General features: G+C 39.3%; 1 protein-coding gene and 1 non-coding gene across 5 annotated transcripts in view; both read right to left on the reverse strand.

Annotated features, from left to right (window-relative positions):
- RUFY2 (RUN and FYVE domain containing 2) overlaps positions 1 to 18,737 on the reverse strand; it is a 50,491-nt gene that overhangs the window by 3,944 nt on the left and 27,810 nt on the right. For all 4 annotated transcript variants that reach the window (XM_068547684.1, XM_068547680.1, XM_068547682.1 and 1 more), the window contains 3 exons: positions 13,505 to 13,634; positions 13,103 to 13,197; positions 4,344 to 4,392 (listed from right to left, as the gene is read on the reverse strand). In XM_068547684.1, coding sequence (XP_068403785.1) covers positions 4,344 to 4,392; positions 13,103 to 13,197; positions 13,505 to 13,634 — 274 coding nt within the window. The remainder of the gene's footprint in view (positions 1 to 4,343; positions 4,393 to 13,102; positions 13,198 to 13,504; positions 13,635 to 18,737) is intronic.
- On the reverse strand, positions 8,483 to 8,611 carry LOC137767934 (small nucleolar RNA SNORA19). Its single transcript, XR_011074621.1, has one exon. It is a non-coding gene; the product is annotated as a small nucleolar RNA SNORA19 (small nucleolar RNA).

An 18,737-nucleotide genomic window follows, 5' to 3' on the forward strand; every position in this document is an offset into this window, starting at 1 on the left:
GTTGTCTTGAAAGCCTTTTCTACCTGACAGAATTCTTTGAAGAAAGTGAGACGAGGACTAAGTATTCACAGATCAAGGTCACAAGGTTAATATCAGCTGTTTTTATTTCACAGTCTTAATAACCAGCAGCTGTTATCTGATATAGCAGAGGTAAGACAAATGGTGTTGGGTTACTGCACTTCAGGCAGTCTAAGGCTCCTTAGAACACAGGATTGTAAGAAGTGAAGGTTTAAAAAAAAAAAGAAAGAAAGAAAAGAAAAGGGAAAACCTAGACAGCTCATATCAGACACACCAGCAGAGTCATATGACTTGAATCGTGGAATTTTTTTTTAAAGTAAGATGGGGCCGTAAAGATAATTCAATCCAACTTGAAGAACACCATAAAAAGGAAAGTGATTTGCCAAATGTCCCAAAGCCACCTAGTGGAAGCAACTTTGCTTCCTGCCCAGCTATATTTGTAAGGGATGGAGAGCCTGATGTGAAGCAGATTTCCAAGCAGTATCATTTGGTTCAGAAGTAACCTTCTGACATCAGGGTTGAGCTTCCAACTTTATTTCCAGACTTATTTTAATTTTAATTTGACTGAACTTACCCTGCCCCTCTCCCAAAGAGAAAAGCTGTACACTGTAGGTTAAACCTAGTGTATTAGCTGGACGGGACCTCAGAGATCAGCACCTTCAAGCTTTCATTTTACAGATTAAGAAAACTTGAGACCCAGACAGCTGAAGTAGCTTCCTCAACGAAACAAAGCTGTTCACAAGCAGAGCAAAAACTAGAAGGGGGCAAGCTATTGCTCGGCAAACAAATGGCTATTTTTCTCTGCCCAGTTCCAGAATGTCAGCCACCCAGCTTGAATCCTCCAAACAGGATATTAGAGGATCCTTCTCTAGAGAACGTCAGCTGCCCCAGAGAGGAGTCTTGTAGGTACTAACATTGAGAAAGGATACCATCAGTTCGGTAGTTAACAGATTTCTCTATGCTTGAGGCCTACCAGTCTATTACAACCCACCCCCATCCACCTAACCAACACACACAGGGCTTCCAAGATTTTTTTTGTGCTTTTTATTGAAATTGGGAGATCATCCAACATTTGAGGAATGATTGGGGCATGAGGTACTCCAACCAAAGGACAAACCCAAGAATGGAATTCAGAAGAAACAGAAAGGCAGTAGCAAAAGAAAACTTTAAAGAAACTATAATGAATATCCCCAGAGATAAAATAACAGGATGCTATTTTAAAAAGGAAAAATGAGTGAATAAAAGCCTGCTGAGGGACTTCCCTGGTGGCACAGTGGTTAAGAATCCACCTACCAATGCAGGGGACACAGGTTCGATCCCTGGTCCGGGAAGATCCCACATGCCACGGAGCAACTAAGCCTGTGCGCCACAACTACTGAGCCTGCGCTCTAGAGCCTGTGAGCCACAACTAAGCCCGCATGCCACAACCACCGAAGCCCGTGTGCGCCTAGAGCCCGTGCTCTGCAACGAGACAAGCCACCGCAATAAGCCTGCGCACCACAACTAAGAGTAGCCCCCGCTTGCCGCAACTAGAGAAAGCCCGCACACAGCAACAAAGACCCAACAGAGCCAAAAATTAATAAATTAATTTAAAAAAAAAGAGCCTGCTGAATATTAAAAATATGGTAGCAGAAATAAAAAAGTCTCACAGAAGGCTGAACCTGAATCCAACCAAGCCTTTCGATTTAATTTCCAGTTTACAGGCTTAAAAGGGGATAGAGTAACAAATTTAAGACTACTATGAACAAGCAATCAGATAAAATCTGAAATGTGAGAAACTGTAGGACAGCTGTTCCAGACCCATCAACTGGACAATAGCAAGGACCAAAAAAAAAAAAAAAAAACAAAGTCACATATAAATCCATTTTCATACATATAAAAACAGGGAAGGGACTTCCCTGGTGGCGCAGTGGTTGGGAGTCCACCTGCCAATGCAGGGGACACAGGTTCGAGCCCGGTTCGGGGAAGGTCCCACATGCTGCGGAGCAGCTGGGCCCGTGTGCCACAGCTGCTGAGCCTGTGCTCTGGAGCCCGCGAGCCACAACTACTGAGCCCACGTGCTGCAACTACTGAAGCTCGTGTGCCTGGAGCCCGTGCTCCGCAATGAGAGAGGCCGCTGCAGGGAGAGGCCCACGCACTGCAATGGGGAGTGGCCCTCGCTCGCCGTGACCGGAGGGAGCCTGTGTGCAGCAACGAAGACCCAACGCAGCCATAAATAAATTAATTAATTAATTAATTTTAAAAAAAACCAACGGAAATCTGGATAATATTTTGTTAAAGCTAGACATGAATGATAAAACTATAAGAAAAACAACATAATGATTAACGAAAAATAGAGGACTGTTACTATAGGGAGGGGAATGCAATCAGGGAGCACACATGTTCTATTATAAGCTAAAACAGAGTATGCCAGTGTTTTTAAGTTATACTATATGTGTCCTCTTTTGCATATATGATATATATTTAACAGAGAAAAAATTTTAGACTTTAAGAAATGACAGTTGGGCAGACATCCCTACGTATCTCCTAAAAAAAATGTGAAAGCAGAATAAAGGCATAGATTCATAAAATCTTTATCTTCACTCACCATTTTCTAGGAGGCTACTAAAGGAAGCATTGCCTAGTGGGGATTCCCTGGCAGTCCAGTGGTCGGGACTCCACGCTCTCACTGCAGAGGGCCAGGGTTCAATCCCTGGTGGGGGAACTAAAATCCCACAAGCCATGTGACGTGGCCAAAAACAACCCAAAAACAGTTGAAAGAACGAATGGCAGCAAAGGGAAATGCCAGGACAAGAGTGAACAGACCAGGGACTTCCTTGGTGGCGCAGTGGTTAAGAATCTCTGCCAATTCAGGGGACACAAATTCAATCCCTGGTCTGGGAAGATCCCACATGCCGCGGAACAACTAAGCCCGTGCGCCACAACTACTGGAGCCTGCATGCCTGGAGCCCCTGCTCCACAACAAGAGAAGCAACCACAGTGAGAAGCCCGCGCACCGCAACAAAGAGTAGCCCCCACTAGTGGCAACTAGAGAAAGCCCACGCGCAGCAACAAAGACCCAACGCAGCCAAAAATAAATAAATAAAATAAATAAATTTATTTAAAAAAAAAAAAAAAGAAAAAGGGTGACCAGACCAGACAGGAGCAGTAAAGCAGAGACTCCAGGAGGGATGACTCCGACAGAAAAAGAAAACTAACCAATTACCCGATTCATTTTACCATGTGAAAACCTTTTATCAAGAAGCACTTTACAGAATTGTTTGAAAGTATAAGAAAAGTCTGATGCTCAAATACAACAAAACTTAAAGGGGCAGGTAGGGGGAGAGTAAATATTAACTCCAGAGGAAATAAAAAGTAGTTCAAGAAAGAAAATATAATTGCAATATACTACCTGGCCCAGCAAGGAACAATATTTAAATAGTCATAATAAAGAATACACAGTAAATAAATGTCACAAAAACTTTTACTTAATTATACTGGGAGGGCAGTGAAGAGAAGACAGACCAGGGTGAGAGTGAACAAAACTCCTCATCCACCATGCTGATGAGGCAATAGATAGGTCTGAATAGTACTTAAGAAACAGGGGAATAAATACCAGAAGAAACAACTAAAGGAATTAAAAGTAACCCCCTTCTGGTGGCAGGAACTGGGGTGGATAAGGGACAAGAGGGTGAAAACAAGAGACTGCTTCCATTTTTTTTTTTTGAAGTCTTCCTAGTACAATTTGACTTTTTAAATTACTTTCATGTAACACTTTGATAAACCAAATGGGTAGCTTGTGTAGTAGGAAGCCATCTGTCACTGAAGTACTCACACAGGGACTATATTTTCTCCTGTGCTGTAAAGAGATTCTTGCATCCAGATACATTCAGAACCATATACTAATAAACTGTACCAAATCACTTTCACATACATTAACCTACTCAATATTCAAAGCAACCTTATGCAAAATCATAAGCCAATTTCAGAAGAGAAAACTGAGACTCCATGGGGATATGTGACTTGATGAAGGTCAAAAACTAGTAAGTAATAGACTAGCACAGGAATTTAAGGATTATCAAATTCAAAGGCAATTTCACTCTATCATGCCACACTTTGTAGGAAAGTGGACAAAATTATTTCCAAGGTCATTTCCAACATGAGGAATTTTAATAATGTGTTCTAGAGGTATAGGGAAGAGATGGACCCCATCATACAAGCTCCCCATTCACTGCTTCTGCCTCTATATATCCCAGGATTCAATAATAGTACACAGGGCCTTACCTTTATTGGAGACTTTCACATATATCCATACCTTCCTACTTGAGGAAAATACTTACACTCACCTGTAATGCTTTGTTGGCTTCTTTTATATCTTCTATTTTAAGTTTTGATCTAAAAAGATTATAAATAGGTCCAAATTTCAGTACACATTTTAAAATATAGAACATCTAGTAATTCATTAGAAAGGTATTGAATTTTCATAGGATATAAAATGGTATATACTATATTATTCTAATGATCTTCTTTGGCTAGTAGGATTATATTTAATATTTTCCTATATTTCCAAAATGTCCTAAAGCAAAAATAGTTTTGAGATTTAAAATTTACTTTTTTAAAGAAAGAATATTGGGCTTCCCTGGTGGCGTGGTGGTTAAGAATCCGCCTGCCAATGCAGGGGACATGGGTTCGAGCCCTGGTCCGGGAAGATCCCACATGCCATGGAGCAACTAAGCCCGTGAGCCACAACTACTGAGCCTGCGCACCTAGAGCCTGTGCTCCGCAACAAGAGAAGCCACCGCAACGAGAAGCCCGGGCACCGCAACAAAGGGTAGCCCCCGCTCGCCGCAACTAGAGAAAGCCTGCGCACAGCAACGAAGACCCAACGCAGCCAAAAATAAATAAATAAATTTATAGGGGCTTCCCTGGTGGCGCAGTGGTTGAGAATCTGCCTGCTAATGCAGGGGACACGGGTTCGAGCCCTGGTCTGGGAAGATCCCACATGCCACGGAGCAACTAGGCCCGTGAGCCACAATGACTGAGCCTGCGCGTCTGGAGCCTGTGCTCCGCAACAAGAGAAGCCACGATAGTGAGAGGCCCGCGCACCGCGATGAAGAGTGGCCCCCGCTTGCCGCAACTAGAGAAAGCCCTCGCACAGAAACGAAGACCCAACATAGCAATCAATCAATCAATTAAAAAAAAAAAAAAAGTTCCTCATTTCCTCCTCTTCCCCCTTTAAAATAAATAAATAAATTTATAAATTAAAAAAAAAAGAAAGAATATTGGTGTTTTCATGTGGTTATGACTACTAATGACAGCTATCATTTATTGTAGGCTTATGATGTACCAGACACTATGCTATAAACTTTGCATGCATAATGTCATTTAGTCTTCAAAAACACTTATAAAGATGAAAAAAGTGAGGCCTGCTGAAGTTCAGGTGGTAACTGGGGAAGCCAGAATTCAAACCCTGGTCCTCTGAGACCCCAAAGCCGACAGGTTAACCATTATGAACACTATTTCTCTAGCAGATGCAAAAGAGTGGTAAGTGAGAGTGGAAATATTAAGGAAGATATAATTGTGATAGTTTTTTACCTCTTGAAAATACATGTTAACATACAGACTATAAGTAACAATATTTAATTATCTGTGATCCCACTACCCAGAGATGATAATCTCTAAATATCAATGAGTATGTGTATTTCAAATGGAAAAATTATTTACAGTTTCCTACAAGACTTAACAATATATCCTGAAAGGATTAGAGCTACTGACTTGTTATTAACTATCTGCCACATCATTATATTAAATAGTTACATGGTATACCATGAAAAAGAATATGAAGTATGTAGTTTATATAATTAACCAGTGCTGAACTTTCAACCTGTTTCAAATTTCTTTGCCACAAAATTGTTCATTAAAGTTGAAATGACCAAAACATTTGTATTATTTTTCTTAGGATAACAACTTAGAAATGAAATTACTGGATCAAAAGGTACATAAAATACTAAAGTCTCTGCTACTGAAGCAGAACATTAGGAAACTTGCTTTGCCCTACAAATGCTCTTTGTTCCAAGACATAGAAACAAAGTGTTAGTCTTTTATCTGGCGCATAATGACTCTTACAGTGGGAATAATCAATGTAAAATTACACAGTATAAAAATATTAACAGAGTAATCAAATTTTCTTGGCTGAATTCACATCTACAAAATGTATCCAAGGAAAATTGATGCTGGAGGGAATTTTGGCCAAAACAGTAACTGCTATATAGAAAAACTGAGTAAGGAATAAAAGAGCTTACTTAATGGCATTCACTACAGAAATACTTTCTATATGAAAATTTACTGGTGTTGATATATTTCTGGTTAAAATGCCTCTATTCACAAATATGGACTCTAAAAAGCTTGCTCCCTTCTGATGCGAATTGCCAAAGTACCTAAAGAAAAAGAGTATCAGTTACAGTTCCAATAAACACAATGTACAAGAACACCTTTTCCTTGTCCTAGACAAGGAACAGATGTCTATATTATTCATTTTAATTAAATTCTATTCAGAAATATGTATTTAAGTTTGTGAAAGTATTTGACCACAGCATGAAAACAGCATAGAGAAGGGTCAAAATAAAACATGAGAATGTAATAAATGTGATACAATTATGACACTATAGGAAAACATCCATAAATTATACAAGCCTCTGATAATCCTGAAACCCCTCCTTTGAGGAAAAAAAATCTGTAAGTCTCTTTATATGGAAAGAATAGCATTTACAGAATACTACATTTGGAAGAGTCCTGGTAATTTCCTTTTTAAACTAAGTTTTCATCCTTGGAATTTAAGCCTCAATGAGGATAAGGGAAAAGCTGGTTTTCCTCCTTCAGGTATTCTAAACTGTCAGTCATTATGACACAGATTAGTCTAGATTTTCTTACTTGAATATTTCATCCTAATATTTCATATGTTCCATGTTTTCTTCAAATATGAACAGTTCAAGTTTATTTCATTTCTTTAATCCTCAAATTAGATAGTCTATCTACTACAATTATAACTTATTCAGAATAATAATTAACATTTAAAGCCTTTTAAGGGACTTCCCTGGTGGCGCAGTGGTTAAGAATCCACCTGCCAATTCTTGGGACATGGGTTCAAGACCTGGTCCGGGAAGATTCCACATGCCACGGAGCAACTAAGCCCGTGAGCCACAACTACTGAGCCTGCGCTCTAGAGCCTGCGCGCCGCAACTACTGAAGCCCGTGCGCCTAGAGCCCGTGCTCCACAACAACAGAAGCCACTGCAATGAGAAGCCCACGCACGGCAATGAAGAGCAGACCCCGCGTGACGCAACTAGAGAAAGCCCGTGCAGAGCAACGAAGACCCAACGGAACCAAAAAAAAAAAAGTGCTCTTATAAAAAAATAAAATAAAATAATAAAGCCTTTTAAAATCTACCAAAATTTCTCTTATAAGAATCCTTCAATAAGAAACCAATTAAGAGTAAATATTTATTAAAAGTATTTTTCTAATTAAAATTAATCATTTACATTTAAAATTGCTGGTTCAGAAAGTAAGCACGGGAAAGTAACTTTCAGATCCATCCTGCTCATCTTACAGACACGAAAACTGATATTCTGCTTGCGATGAGGAAAGGCACTGTGCTAGGTGCCTTCCCATACTTATTCTGTTAATCAGAAAAAGAACCCTATACGGATTTTATAACTCTCCAATTTACAAATGGAGAAATGGGCCTAAAGCGGTTAAATAAACAGCCCTAAGTCACACAGCTGATAAACCGTAGGAGGGATACTTTATCCTGTGAGTGTTATTAATGAATACTAATTTTTAAATTTAGTCACAGATTTTTTAAAAATATTTGTTTTATTTATTCATTTTATTTATTTCGTTGTGCCAGACCTTGGTTGCAGCACATGTGCTCCTTAGTTGTGGCCAGCAGGCTCCTTAGTTGTGGCATGCGAAATCTCAGTTGTGGCATGTGAAATCTCAGTTGTGGCATGCAGGTGGGATCTAGTTCCCTGACCAGGGATCGAACCTGAGCTCCCTGCATTGGGAGTGCCGAGTCTTAACCACTGCACCACCATGGAAGTTCCTAGTCATTGCTTGAAAATACAGATCTTGAATGGTAAGCTTAAAAACTATTTTCTGAAATATTAGTTTTCCCTTTTAACAAAATTAAATGTTTCATATTATTCTGTATGACCTTCCGCCTCCCAACCCCATTTTATTTAAAAAAAATTTTTTTTTGACTGCACCGTGTGGCACGCGGGACCTTATTTCCCTGACCAGGGATGGAACCCGTGCCCACAGCAGTGGAAATGTGGAGTCCTAACCACTGGACCACCAGGAAATTCCAACCCCATTTTAAATAACACCCAAATGGTCTACATAAAGCCAATTCTGGTAAATTAGGAGCAAAGGTTGAAGTATTGGTCCAAACTCTGTCCCTCATCATCAACAAATTTTTCTTTTTTATTCTTGTCTGAAGGTGACTCACAGCAATGGCTAAATTAGTCATGCTGCTAATTTACCTCCAAAGGTTTATTTAGCACCTCAGAAATATCTTTTCTCTTGACATAAAGAAAAAAGACAATGAAATGTGCACACAACAAATTTTTAAAGAGATCATCAGGGACTTCCCTGGGAGTGGTCCAGTGGTTAAGACTCTGCGCTTCCACTTCAGGGGGGTGCGGGTTCGATCCCTGGTCAGGGAACTAAGATCCCACATGCGGCCATGTGGCAAAAAAAATTAAAGAGAACATCATTCTGTGTATTAGGGAAGAATTTGTTTTTGCTTAATTTCAACCTGATAACAGTCATAGGAGTAGGAGGATAAAGAGGAAGGCCAAAAGTGTTTCAGCAGATAAGCAGGTACAAATACTCTTAGGGGCCAATGGTCTCTTCTCCAGCCCTGATTAAATTCTTATCACAACAGAAGAGAACCAGAGTTGAGGAAGGATAAAATACGTTCTGACTCAAAAGTGGCCCTATCCATGTCTTAGAGACTATGGTTTCAGAAACAGTAAAGGAAAGCTAATAAATCTGAAACATAAAAATTCAAACATCAGCAAGGAAAAAACATACATATCAAAAATGAAACTAGGGCTTCCCTGATGGCACAGTGGTTAAGAATCTGCCTGCCAATTCAGGGCACATGGGTTTGAGCCCTGGTCCAGGAAGATCCCACATGCCGTGGAGCAACTAAGCCCATGCGCAACAACTACTGAGCCTGCAGTCTAGAGCCCACAAACCACAACTACTGAAGCCCACGCACCTAGAGCCCGTGCTCCGCAACAAGAGAAGCCACCACAATGAGAAGCCCGCGCACCACAACGATGAGTAGCCCCCACTCGCTGCAACTAGAGAAAGCCCGCACGCAGCAACGAAGACCCAACGCAGCCAAAAAATAAATTAATTAAAAAAATATATATATATAAATGAAGCTAAAAGACAACAGACAAACTGGGAAAAAAAGATGTACACTTGTACAACAAATAATTTACAAAGACCCCATAAGAAAAAGATGAACAATCAACCAAAAACAAAAAATGTGCAAAGGATACGAACAGGCACTTTACAGAAAATAAAATACAAATACAAATGGAACACAAATTTAGATGCTTAACCCTGTTCATAGTTAAAGAAATACAAATCAAAACACTTAAGATTTTCACCTGTCAGACTGGCAAAAACAGGCACTCTCTCCTACTACTGGAGGGGGTCTAACATCAGAGACGGTAGGTAATCTGGCACTAACAAAATCTTTTTTAATTAATTAATTTATTTTTAAAAAATAAATTTATTTATTTATTTATTTATTTATTTATGGCTGCATTGGGTCTTTGTTGCTGTGCGCAGCTTTCTCTAGTTGCAGTGCGCGGGCTTCTCATTGCGGTGGCTTCTCTTGTTGTGGAGCACAGGCTCTAGGCGCGCGGGCTTCAGTAGCTGTGGCTCATGGGCTCTAGAGCGCAGGCTCAGTAGTTGTGGCATACAGGCTTAGTTGCTCCATGGCATGTAGGATCTTCCAGGACCAGGGCTTGAACCCGTGTCTACTGCATTGGCAGGCGGATTCTTAACCACTGCGCCATCAGGGAAGCCCCTTTTTAAATTTATTTTTATGTTTTTATTATGTAAGTCTCAGGTATATAGCATTATATTTCAAAACCTGTACACACTCCAGAGTGATCACCACCAAAAGTCTAGTTACCATCCATCGCTATAATCAAAAAATCTAAATTCTTTTGGCCAGCGATCACCTCTAGGAACTTACTCTTCAGATATACACATTAAAGTATATCAAGGGACTTCCCTGGTGGTCCAGTGGTTAAGAATCCGCCTTCCAATGCAGGGGACATGGTTCAATCCCTGGTCGGGGAACTAAGATCCCACATGCTGTGGGGCAACTAAGCCCTCACGACGCAACTACTGAGCACGTGGGCCACAACTAGAGAGCCCACATGCTGCAACTACAGAGCCCACACGCTCTGAAGCCTGCACGCCACAACTAGAGAGCCCATGCACTGCAACTACTGAGACCATGTGCCACAACTAGAGAGAAGCCCGCATGCCGCAACGAAGATCCCGCATGCCGCAACTAAGACCCAACACAGACAAAAATAAAATAAATAAATAAATATTTTAAAAAAGAAGGTATATCAAGATATATCAACACACACGTACAAGGACACAGAAGCATGTTATAAAATAAAAAAATTATAAACAATGTCAATTAAAGCACATTCATCCTATGGAATATCTTTATGTAATGATATGAAAAAACCTCTAACTCATTCTTTTTTTTTAACTCATATTCTTAAGTAAAAAACAAACAAACAAACAAAAAAAACCTACCACACACACACACACAAACCAGCAAACTTCAAAAGAATATGCATACAGTGCAGTTACACAGGGATTAGGTATGCAGTCAGTATACAAGGGAAAAATTTAGTAGTCAAAAAAACCCTTGAGGGCTTCCCTGGTGGCACAGTGGTTGAGAATCTGCCTGCCAATGCAGGCGACACGGGTTCGAGCCCTGGTCTGGGAAGATCCCACATGCCACGGAGCAACTGGGCCCGTGAGCCACAATTACTGAGCCTGCGCGTCTGGAGCCTGTGCTCCGCAACAAGAGTGGCCGCGATGGTGAGAGGCCCGCGCACCGCAATGAAGAGTGGTCCCCACTTGCCGCAACTAGAGAAAGCCCTCGCACAGAAACGAAGACTCAACACAGTCATAAATAAATAAATAAATAAATAAAAGAACGTGAATTTCTTTAAAAAAAAAAAAAAAAAAAAAAACCTTGAAAATTACTGCTCAAAATAACATTGAGCAGTAATTTTCATGCAAACTATACTTTGAGAATCAATGAACCAGAATAAAGGAAAAAGGAAAACAACGAAATTCTGAATTCAGCTATCTGGACACCTAAATGATCATGCCTTTAACACAACTATAAAGTCTCTAGTATTGAGTAGGAGATGGGTGAAAAGTAATACACATTCCTTGTTTTACTATTCTAACCTGTTTTAATATTAAACCTTTATGATCTTAAATAAATGTACATATATTTTTTGTTGTGGGGATTGTTCACCGTAGAGTCCCTAGCACTTAGAATAGTGCCTGGCACATAGTATTTGTTGGATGAATAAATGGAAAATGAGCACCTGGTCTGGCTCAAAATGATCAATGAATGGATGCCAGATTAGAATAAAAATCTTGCTTATTGATATCACAATGCAAATTGTGCTTTGTAAAAACAAAAACATCTTTATCTTTTTGAGAGCTGGTATTTCCTTTTGTGGTTTTAGGGAACTACTCTTTTTTTTTTTTTTTGGCTGCGCCTCACAGCATGCGGGATCTTAGTCCCCTAACCAGGGATCATACCCGTGTCCCCTGCATTGGAAGCACAGAGTCTTAACCACTGGACTACCAGGGAAGTCCTAGGGAACTACTCTTTACTATGCCCTTGGTAATTGTTCTCAAGACTTCCTAATGGAATCCCAACTTTAGCAATTAAGTCTCCATTCCAGTATGATTTCTATTCAGTTTAATTATTACAAAAGATATATATGACATATATATACAGCTAATCATATCCATATATATAATGAAATCCTCATATATAGATTTGTTCAGAGGTTAGCTAACTTTGGGGATTGATACTTGGGAGGAGGGAGGCAAATGTTTATTTTATACCTTTTGGTGCTCTTTGTCTTTTTTTGGCCGCGCTGCTCATGGCATGCGGGATCTTAGTTCCCTGACCAGGGATCGTACCCGCGTCCCCTGCATTGGAAGCACAGAGTCTTAACCACTGGACCGCCAGGGAAGTTCCCTTTTGGCGCTCTTTGAATTTTCTAACCATATAAAACATCAAAGGGATTTATATAGGTGATAGGCTTATGGGTCATTGTGGCTTTCTTTTACTTTTCTGTATTAAAAAAAATGACACTATTTTTTTTTTAATGTGACAGTGGTACATTCAATACTAAATTAAACCCTCCAGCGTTTACCCTAGATAGTTGACAATATGTTCAATCAGGGCACAAAGATGAAGCTAATCCAAAACACAGACCATGTGGAACAAGGAGGAAAATGTGAGAAAGAACGCCGTTTCTCCTTCTTGTCTTCATAGAAACCCAGTAACACTTCATTGTGACAGAACTAACCACACTGTATGAAGTCAAGCCTCAACTCCAGACGGCATCAAACACCATTCACTTTTCACAATGCTGGCTCCTTCTCAGAACAGTCTGAAAAAGATCTCTCCAGATATTTCGAAAATTTGACTTTTGTTCTGAGAAAAATATATTAAATGAACTTCTGAATTCTCTGATTGGAAGAAATTAAACAAGAGTCTTAGATTTCATCTACTGGAAAATGTTTAGAGCTAACACTTACTATAATGAACATAACTTTAAAAAAAATCTCTCCAATCCACACCCTTATTTGTTAATCTTTAAAGTTTTTGTTTGGCTTTGTTTTTAATAGCTCATATCTTTCTATTTTATATTTAAACTTTTCTGTCTACTTGGTTTGGCACACTCATAACTTAATAAGAGTCAATGACTACTTAGTTGGAGGAAAAAAGAGAAATTACTCGCTAAGTTTGTTGCCAAGTTCTTGAAGAGCTTGCTCCTGTTCGTGATATATTTTTTTCAACTGGTGATTTTCATCCTGGAGGTGAAGGAACTCCTTCAAAACAATAAAAGACAGAAAATGCAATTTAAAAGAAACAAACTCCACACTGCATACATGCAATTAAAGGATAGGAATGTATCCTTCAGCTTTTCATAAAAAATAGCTGCTCTAAAAAAACCAAAAAGCTGCTCTATCAACTATCAGCTATTTTCCATTCATTTAATCTCCTTACTGATATTTTTAAAGATGACCAGTATACTCTGTTTCCTTGGTATAAATGTAAATTATTATTTGATTCTCTTTTTAAATAACTTAACTGTCATCAAGATAGAATTTTTAAAGTTTTACCACCATTATTTACTTTTTTAAGACTAATGATTTGTTGGGTCTCATTTCTAAGATGAGATAAGGTGTCCTTCTCCTTTTGAAGATCTTCTTGCAAAGTTTGCCTCCATTCCTTCTCAATCTTCAGATCGGTTTCCAGTTGCACCCTTGAATGACAAATAATACAGAGAAGTTCAGTGTTATTTCTCACATGACGGTTGTATGCATTCTTCATTAACAGCATCTCTTTGGTTGATTACTTTCACCTTTGTAATGCAATTCTTCAGGTAGTTTCTTTCACAAATATTTTTTAGAAAACAAGTTCAGTAGCACAGGGTTTTCAGATCTCAACGTCTCAGTTAATTTGTCAATCACAAAAACCTCTTGCTAAATGACAATTTGTCATTTATTAACTCTGTATACATAAATGCTGTATAAGCATGGAAAATGCCTGGAAGGGCACACCATACTAGTAAGACTGGTTATATCTTAGAAATGGAACCATGTTCTGGGCCATGAGAAAATTTTTACCACAAACTAATGAAAAGTATTGTTCTGATATAAGGATTACAGCAACCACGAAATCAATTCAACATCAGAAACAGAAAAATCAGCCCTGGTGCCAAGTGCTACTTTGCAGATTACTGTTGGAAGCTGACCCATTACAGTACAGAGCTAAGACCAGGGAGACACTAGAGGAAAATCCACACTGCCTGAAAATGCCAGCTCACATTTGAAAGCTCTATTTCATCATTCAAACAACAGGTGCTAGCTGGAAAAACAAAAGTAGTCAACTTCTTACATTTTAGGAAACTCCCCCAAAATAATTCCAATAATTATTGCTCATAAGTAGTTGTAACAGGTGAGGTATATACTAATAATGCAATAGTTCCTAATACTATACATTTTAAATTATAATGTTATGTCATAATATTGAGAATATCACCGTATTACATTATATTAATTTTTTGTTAATGATTACTTTTGTTTCCTCATAAAGTTAGCATTTCCATCTACAGCCCAATTATTTTCAGTGAAGCAATTTTAGATTTTATAATTAAGGTTGAAGAGACAAGATACCTCAAAATGGAATTTACAAATTGTTGATAAATACCATTTCACCACAAATTTAAAAGGGATACAGAGGGACAGGTATATGCTACTAACACTGAAGTAAGCAAAGTACAGAGTGAGTGCATTGTTGAGTGGCTGCATCATCCAGAATCAGAAAAAACTGAGTGAAAAAGCAAAGGAAAAATTTTGTTTTTAAGTTATTTTAAATATATTGTCAAAACACATGTTGACCACCAAGGGCAGAAACCATGAAGGGAAAAAAAAGGGAAAACAGAACTATATAAAAATGTAAAACGCCTAAATGAAAAAAACCACTATGAACAAAGTTTAAAAATAAACTATAGGGCTTCCCTGGTGGCGCAGTGGTTAAGAATCCGCCTGCCAATACAAGGGACACGGGTTCAAACCCTGGTCCGGGAAGATCCCACATGCTGCGGAGCAACTAAGCCCGTGCGCCACAACTATTGAGCCTGTGCTCTAGAGCCCGCGAGCCACAACTACTGAAGCCTGCGCGCCTAGAGCCCGTGCTCCACAACAAGAGAAGCCACCGCAATGAGAAGCCCGCACACCGCAAAGAGGAGTAGCCCCCACTAGCAACAACTAGACAAAGCCCGTGAGCAGCAACTAAGACCCAACGCAGCCAAAAATAAATTAATTAATTTTTTAAAAACACACACAAAAAAACTATAAACTTAGAAAACATTTTCACTGTATGTGAAAAACCCACAGTAAACACATAAAGAGCTCTTATATAAATAAATATTAAGAAACTGAACACCACAGAGGAAAAACTAGAGGCTATGAACTGGCAATTCACAAAATAAAGAAATACAAAAGGCTATTACTAGTAATCAAAGATATGCAAACTCAAACAATAAAGCACAATTTTTCAGGCTAAATGATTCCTTTAGGTTAACTGAGATACGATACTGTAGACCTACAGTAACTGATATGATACAATGTCCATAATGTAGTAAATACAATAAACAAGATACTAAAGAGCATGTAGCATGATCCTCTTTCTATTGATAAAAAGCAAAAAATATCTATGCATACCCAAAAAGAATGTTCATCATAATGTTAGAAAAAGGTATATCCAGGGAATTCCCTGGCGGTCCAGTGGTTAGGACACCGTGCTTCCACTGCAGGGGGCTTGGGTTTGATCCCTGGTTGGGGAACCAAGGTTCCCTCATGCCACGAGCGCAGCCAAAAAAAAAAAAAAGGTATATCCCATTTTTATCTTCTGCACTTTTCCCCATATTTTCTTACATTTGGTCAACGGGATGTAATGTTTTCATAATCAGAAACCAAAAAAAGTTATTTCCATTTTAGGTGAAAAAATGGAATTTGTTTTTCTTGGACAAAGTCCCAATTGCCTATTTCTACAGAAACAGTTCCAATTTTTCTGAGACATCAGGGATCCCCTTGATCTCCAAATTGTTAACATGTTTATGCTCTACTAAAATGGCACCCAATGAGAAATGAAATTACTTTCACAGTTTCAGCAGGGACAAACATCTTCTCTCCACATCTGTACCCAAGACCTACTGAGTAGGTTAGCCCTACAGGGAAGGACCAGGTCCCTGGAGCATTATTTGGGTCATCCTTTGGGCAGGGATCAAATAAAGGCAACATTGTAGAATTAATATCAGACTTGTCTTACCTACCCTTTTGTCAAACTCTAGAAAAGTGATTCAGTAACACGGAGTACTGAAGTTTCAAGATTGTATTCTATTGACTGGCAAAGTGTCCCAGTCTTGCTTTTCACATTTTTCCATTTCGCAGGGTACAGGAACTTAAACAACAAAACCCTTGGCACCATTAATAAACTTGATGACTTAAATGTTCTTTGTGATTTCTGTTGCCAAGGGAGTCCTGAAAGCGCTTCTGTGAAAGTCTTTAAGAGAAAATGTTTGTTTGCCGAGTGGTGGGTTTTTTCTGGGGGGGGGGGGGGGGGGAGGGGGTGGGGGGGCGTGTGTGAGTTTTAGTTTCACAATTTACAAATGACGTAAGTTTCCAACCAAGGTAATACTCCCTGGCCTAAAGCCTTATTCTATATACCAATTTCTCAAAATGTTATTTTTGTGGCAGATTTAAAAGGAATTTAATTCGGTTCTGAACAAGGTGGAGTAAACACATTTCTACCTATCCCTCCAACTAAGTACAGTTAAAATCCCTAGACATTATATATAAACAAACATAAGAATATTCTGAAAGGGGGAGAGAAGAAAGCAGACCAGCTAGGAATGCCAGAATTCAAGGAATAACATGGTGATGAGTTCCCTGAGGCTTCTTTTTGCCTTCTTTATAGCTCCAACTGGATGTTGAAGAAGCCCACAACCCACAAACAGCAATGGGCACGGACAAAAAAAGCCCCAAGAAAAGCCTACTCTCTCCTGTCAAAGAGCTAGGAAGAAGCAGCCTAGCGTGATAGAAACCTTTTCAACGATAAATGCCCTATTCCAAAAAAAAACACCAGAGGAAAAAACCATGCCCACCCCAACCACTGTCAGCAAAAGCCAAACAGGGAGCCTAGTTTCTACCCTCACCTGGCAATAATGAGGCATGCCCCCCAATTCCCACTGTTGTAGTATCAGAGAAAGAGCCAAGTGCGGAGCCTGGACTTTTTTTACCACCACCCAGCAGTAATGAGGTATCTCTCCCCACCACCTCTACGGTATTAGTGGAAGTCACATGGAGAGCCTGAACCTTTATCCTTATGCATCAGTAACAAGGCATTTCTCACCCTCCCCACAGTGTCAGCAAACGCCAAGTGGGGAGCCTAGATTTCTACCCTGGCCTGGGGTTAGTGAGGTACCTCTCCCACTCCCCTCCAGGATGGTGTCAGCAGAGACCAAGAGGGAAGCATGGACTCCACTCCCACTTGATGGTAACAAGGCACCACTCTCCCTCTCCACAGTGTCAATGGAGACTGAGTGGAAAGCACAGATTTCAATCCCTGCCCACTAGTTAGGCACCCTTCTCCATTCCATCCAGGATGGTCCTGGGCTTCTACCCCCACTTGGTATGAAGAGTCAGTGTCCACGTTCCCCTGCTGGTGTGGTTTCAGTAGAGGACTGCTAAAACATAAGATTTAAGTAAGATGCAGTCTCATAACATAGTTCCCAAAATGTCCAGAATGCAACTGAAAAATATCTGTCATACCAAGACCCAGGAAAAATCAACAGATTCCAACAGATTCCAAGTCAACAGATTCCAGGAAAAATCAACAGATGGCAACATGTCAGATAATTCAAGATGCTGGATTTAACTAACAAGAATTTTAAAGCAGCCATCATAAAAATGTTCCCATGACCAATTACGAAAATGCTTGACGAACCCTCCTACACTGTTGGTGGGTATGTAAATTGGTAAAACCACTATGGAGAACAGTACGGAGGTTCCTTTAAAAACTAAAAATAGAGCTACCATACGATCCTGCAATCCCACTCCTGGGCATATACCTGCAGAAAACAGTAATCCGAAAAGATACATGCACCCCAATGTTCACTGTAGCACTATTTACAATAGCCAAGACATGGAAGCAACCTAAATGTCCATCGACAGATGACTAAATAAAGATGTGTTATATTTATACAATGGAATATCAGTCAGCCATAAAAAGCCATTTGCAGCAACACGGATGGACCTAGAGATTATCATACTAAGTGAAGTAAGTCAGACAGAGAAAGACAAATATCATATGATATCACTTACATGTAGAATCTAAAAAAAAAATGAGATAAATGAACTTACTTACAAAACGGAAATAGAGCCACAGACATAGAAAACAAACTTATGGTTACCAAAGGGGAAAGGGGGGAGTTTGGGATTAACATATACACACTACTATATATAAAATAGATAACCAACAGGTCCCACTGTCTAGCACAGGGAAGTATACTCAGTATTTTGTAATAACCTATAAGGGAAAATAATCTGAAAAAATATATAGATGTATGTATAACTGAATCACTTTGCTGTACCCCTGAAACTAACACAAAACTGTAAATCAACTATAGTTCAATTAAAACAACAAAACAAAAAACTCCCAAAATGTCATTTCCTCTACCTGGAAATTCCCTCTCCTGCCCAGATAGTGACTTAGACTCCTGGGTATCATTTAAAATACAGTTTATATTTTACTTCCTCTGAAAAAAAAAGAATATGCTTGAAACAAATTAATGAATAGGAAG

The sequence above is a fragment of the Eschrichtius robustus genome, chromosome 7, assembly GCF_028021215.1.
Source record: "Eschrichtius robustus isolate mEscRob2 chromosome 7, mEscRob2.pri, whole genome shotgun sequence".
In the NCBI taxonomy this organism is placed as follows: Eukaryota; Metazoa; Chordata; class Mammalia; order Artiodactyla; family Eschrichtiidae; genus Eschrichtius; species Eschrichtius robustus.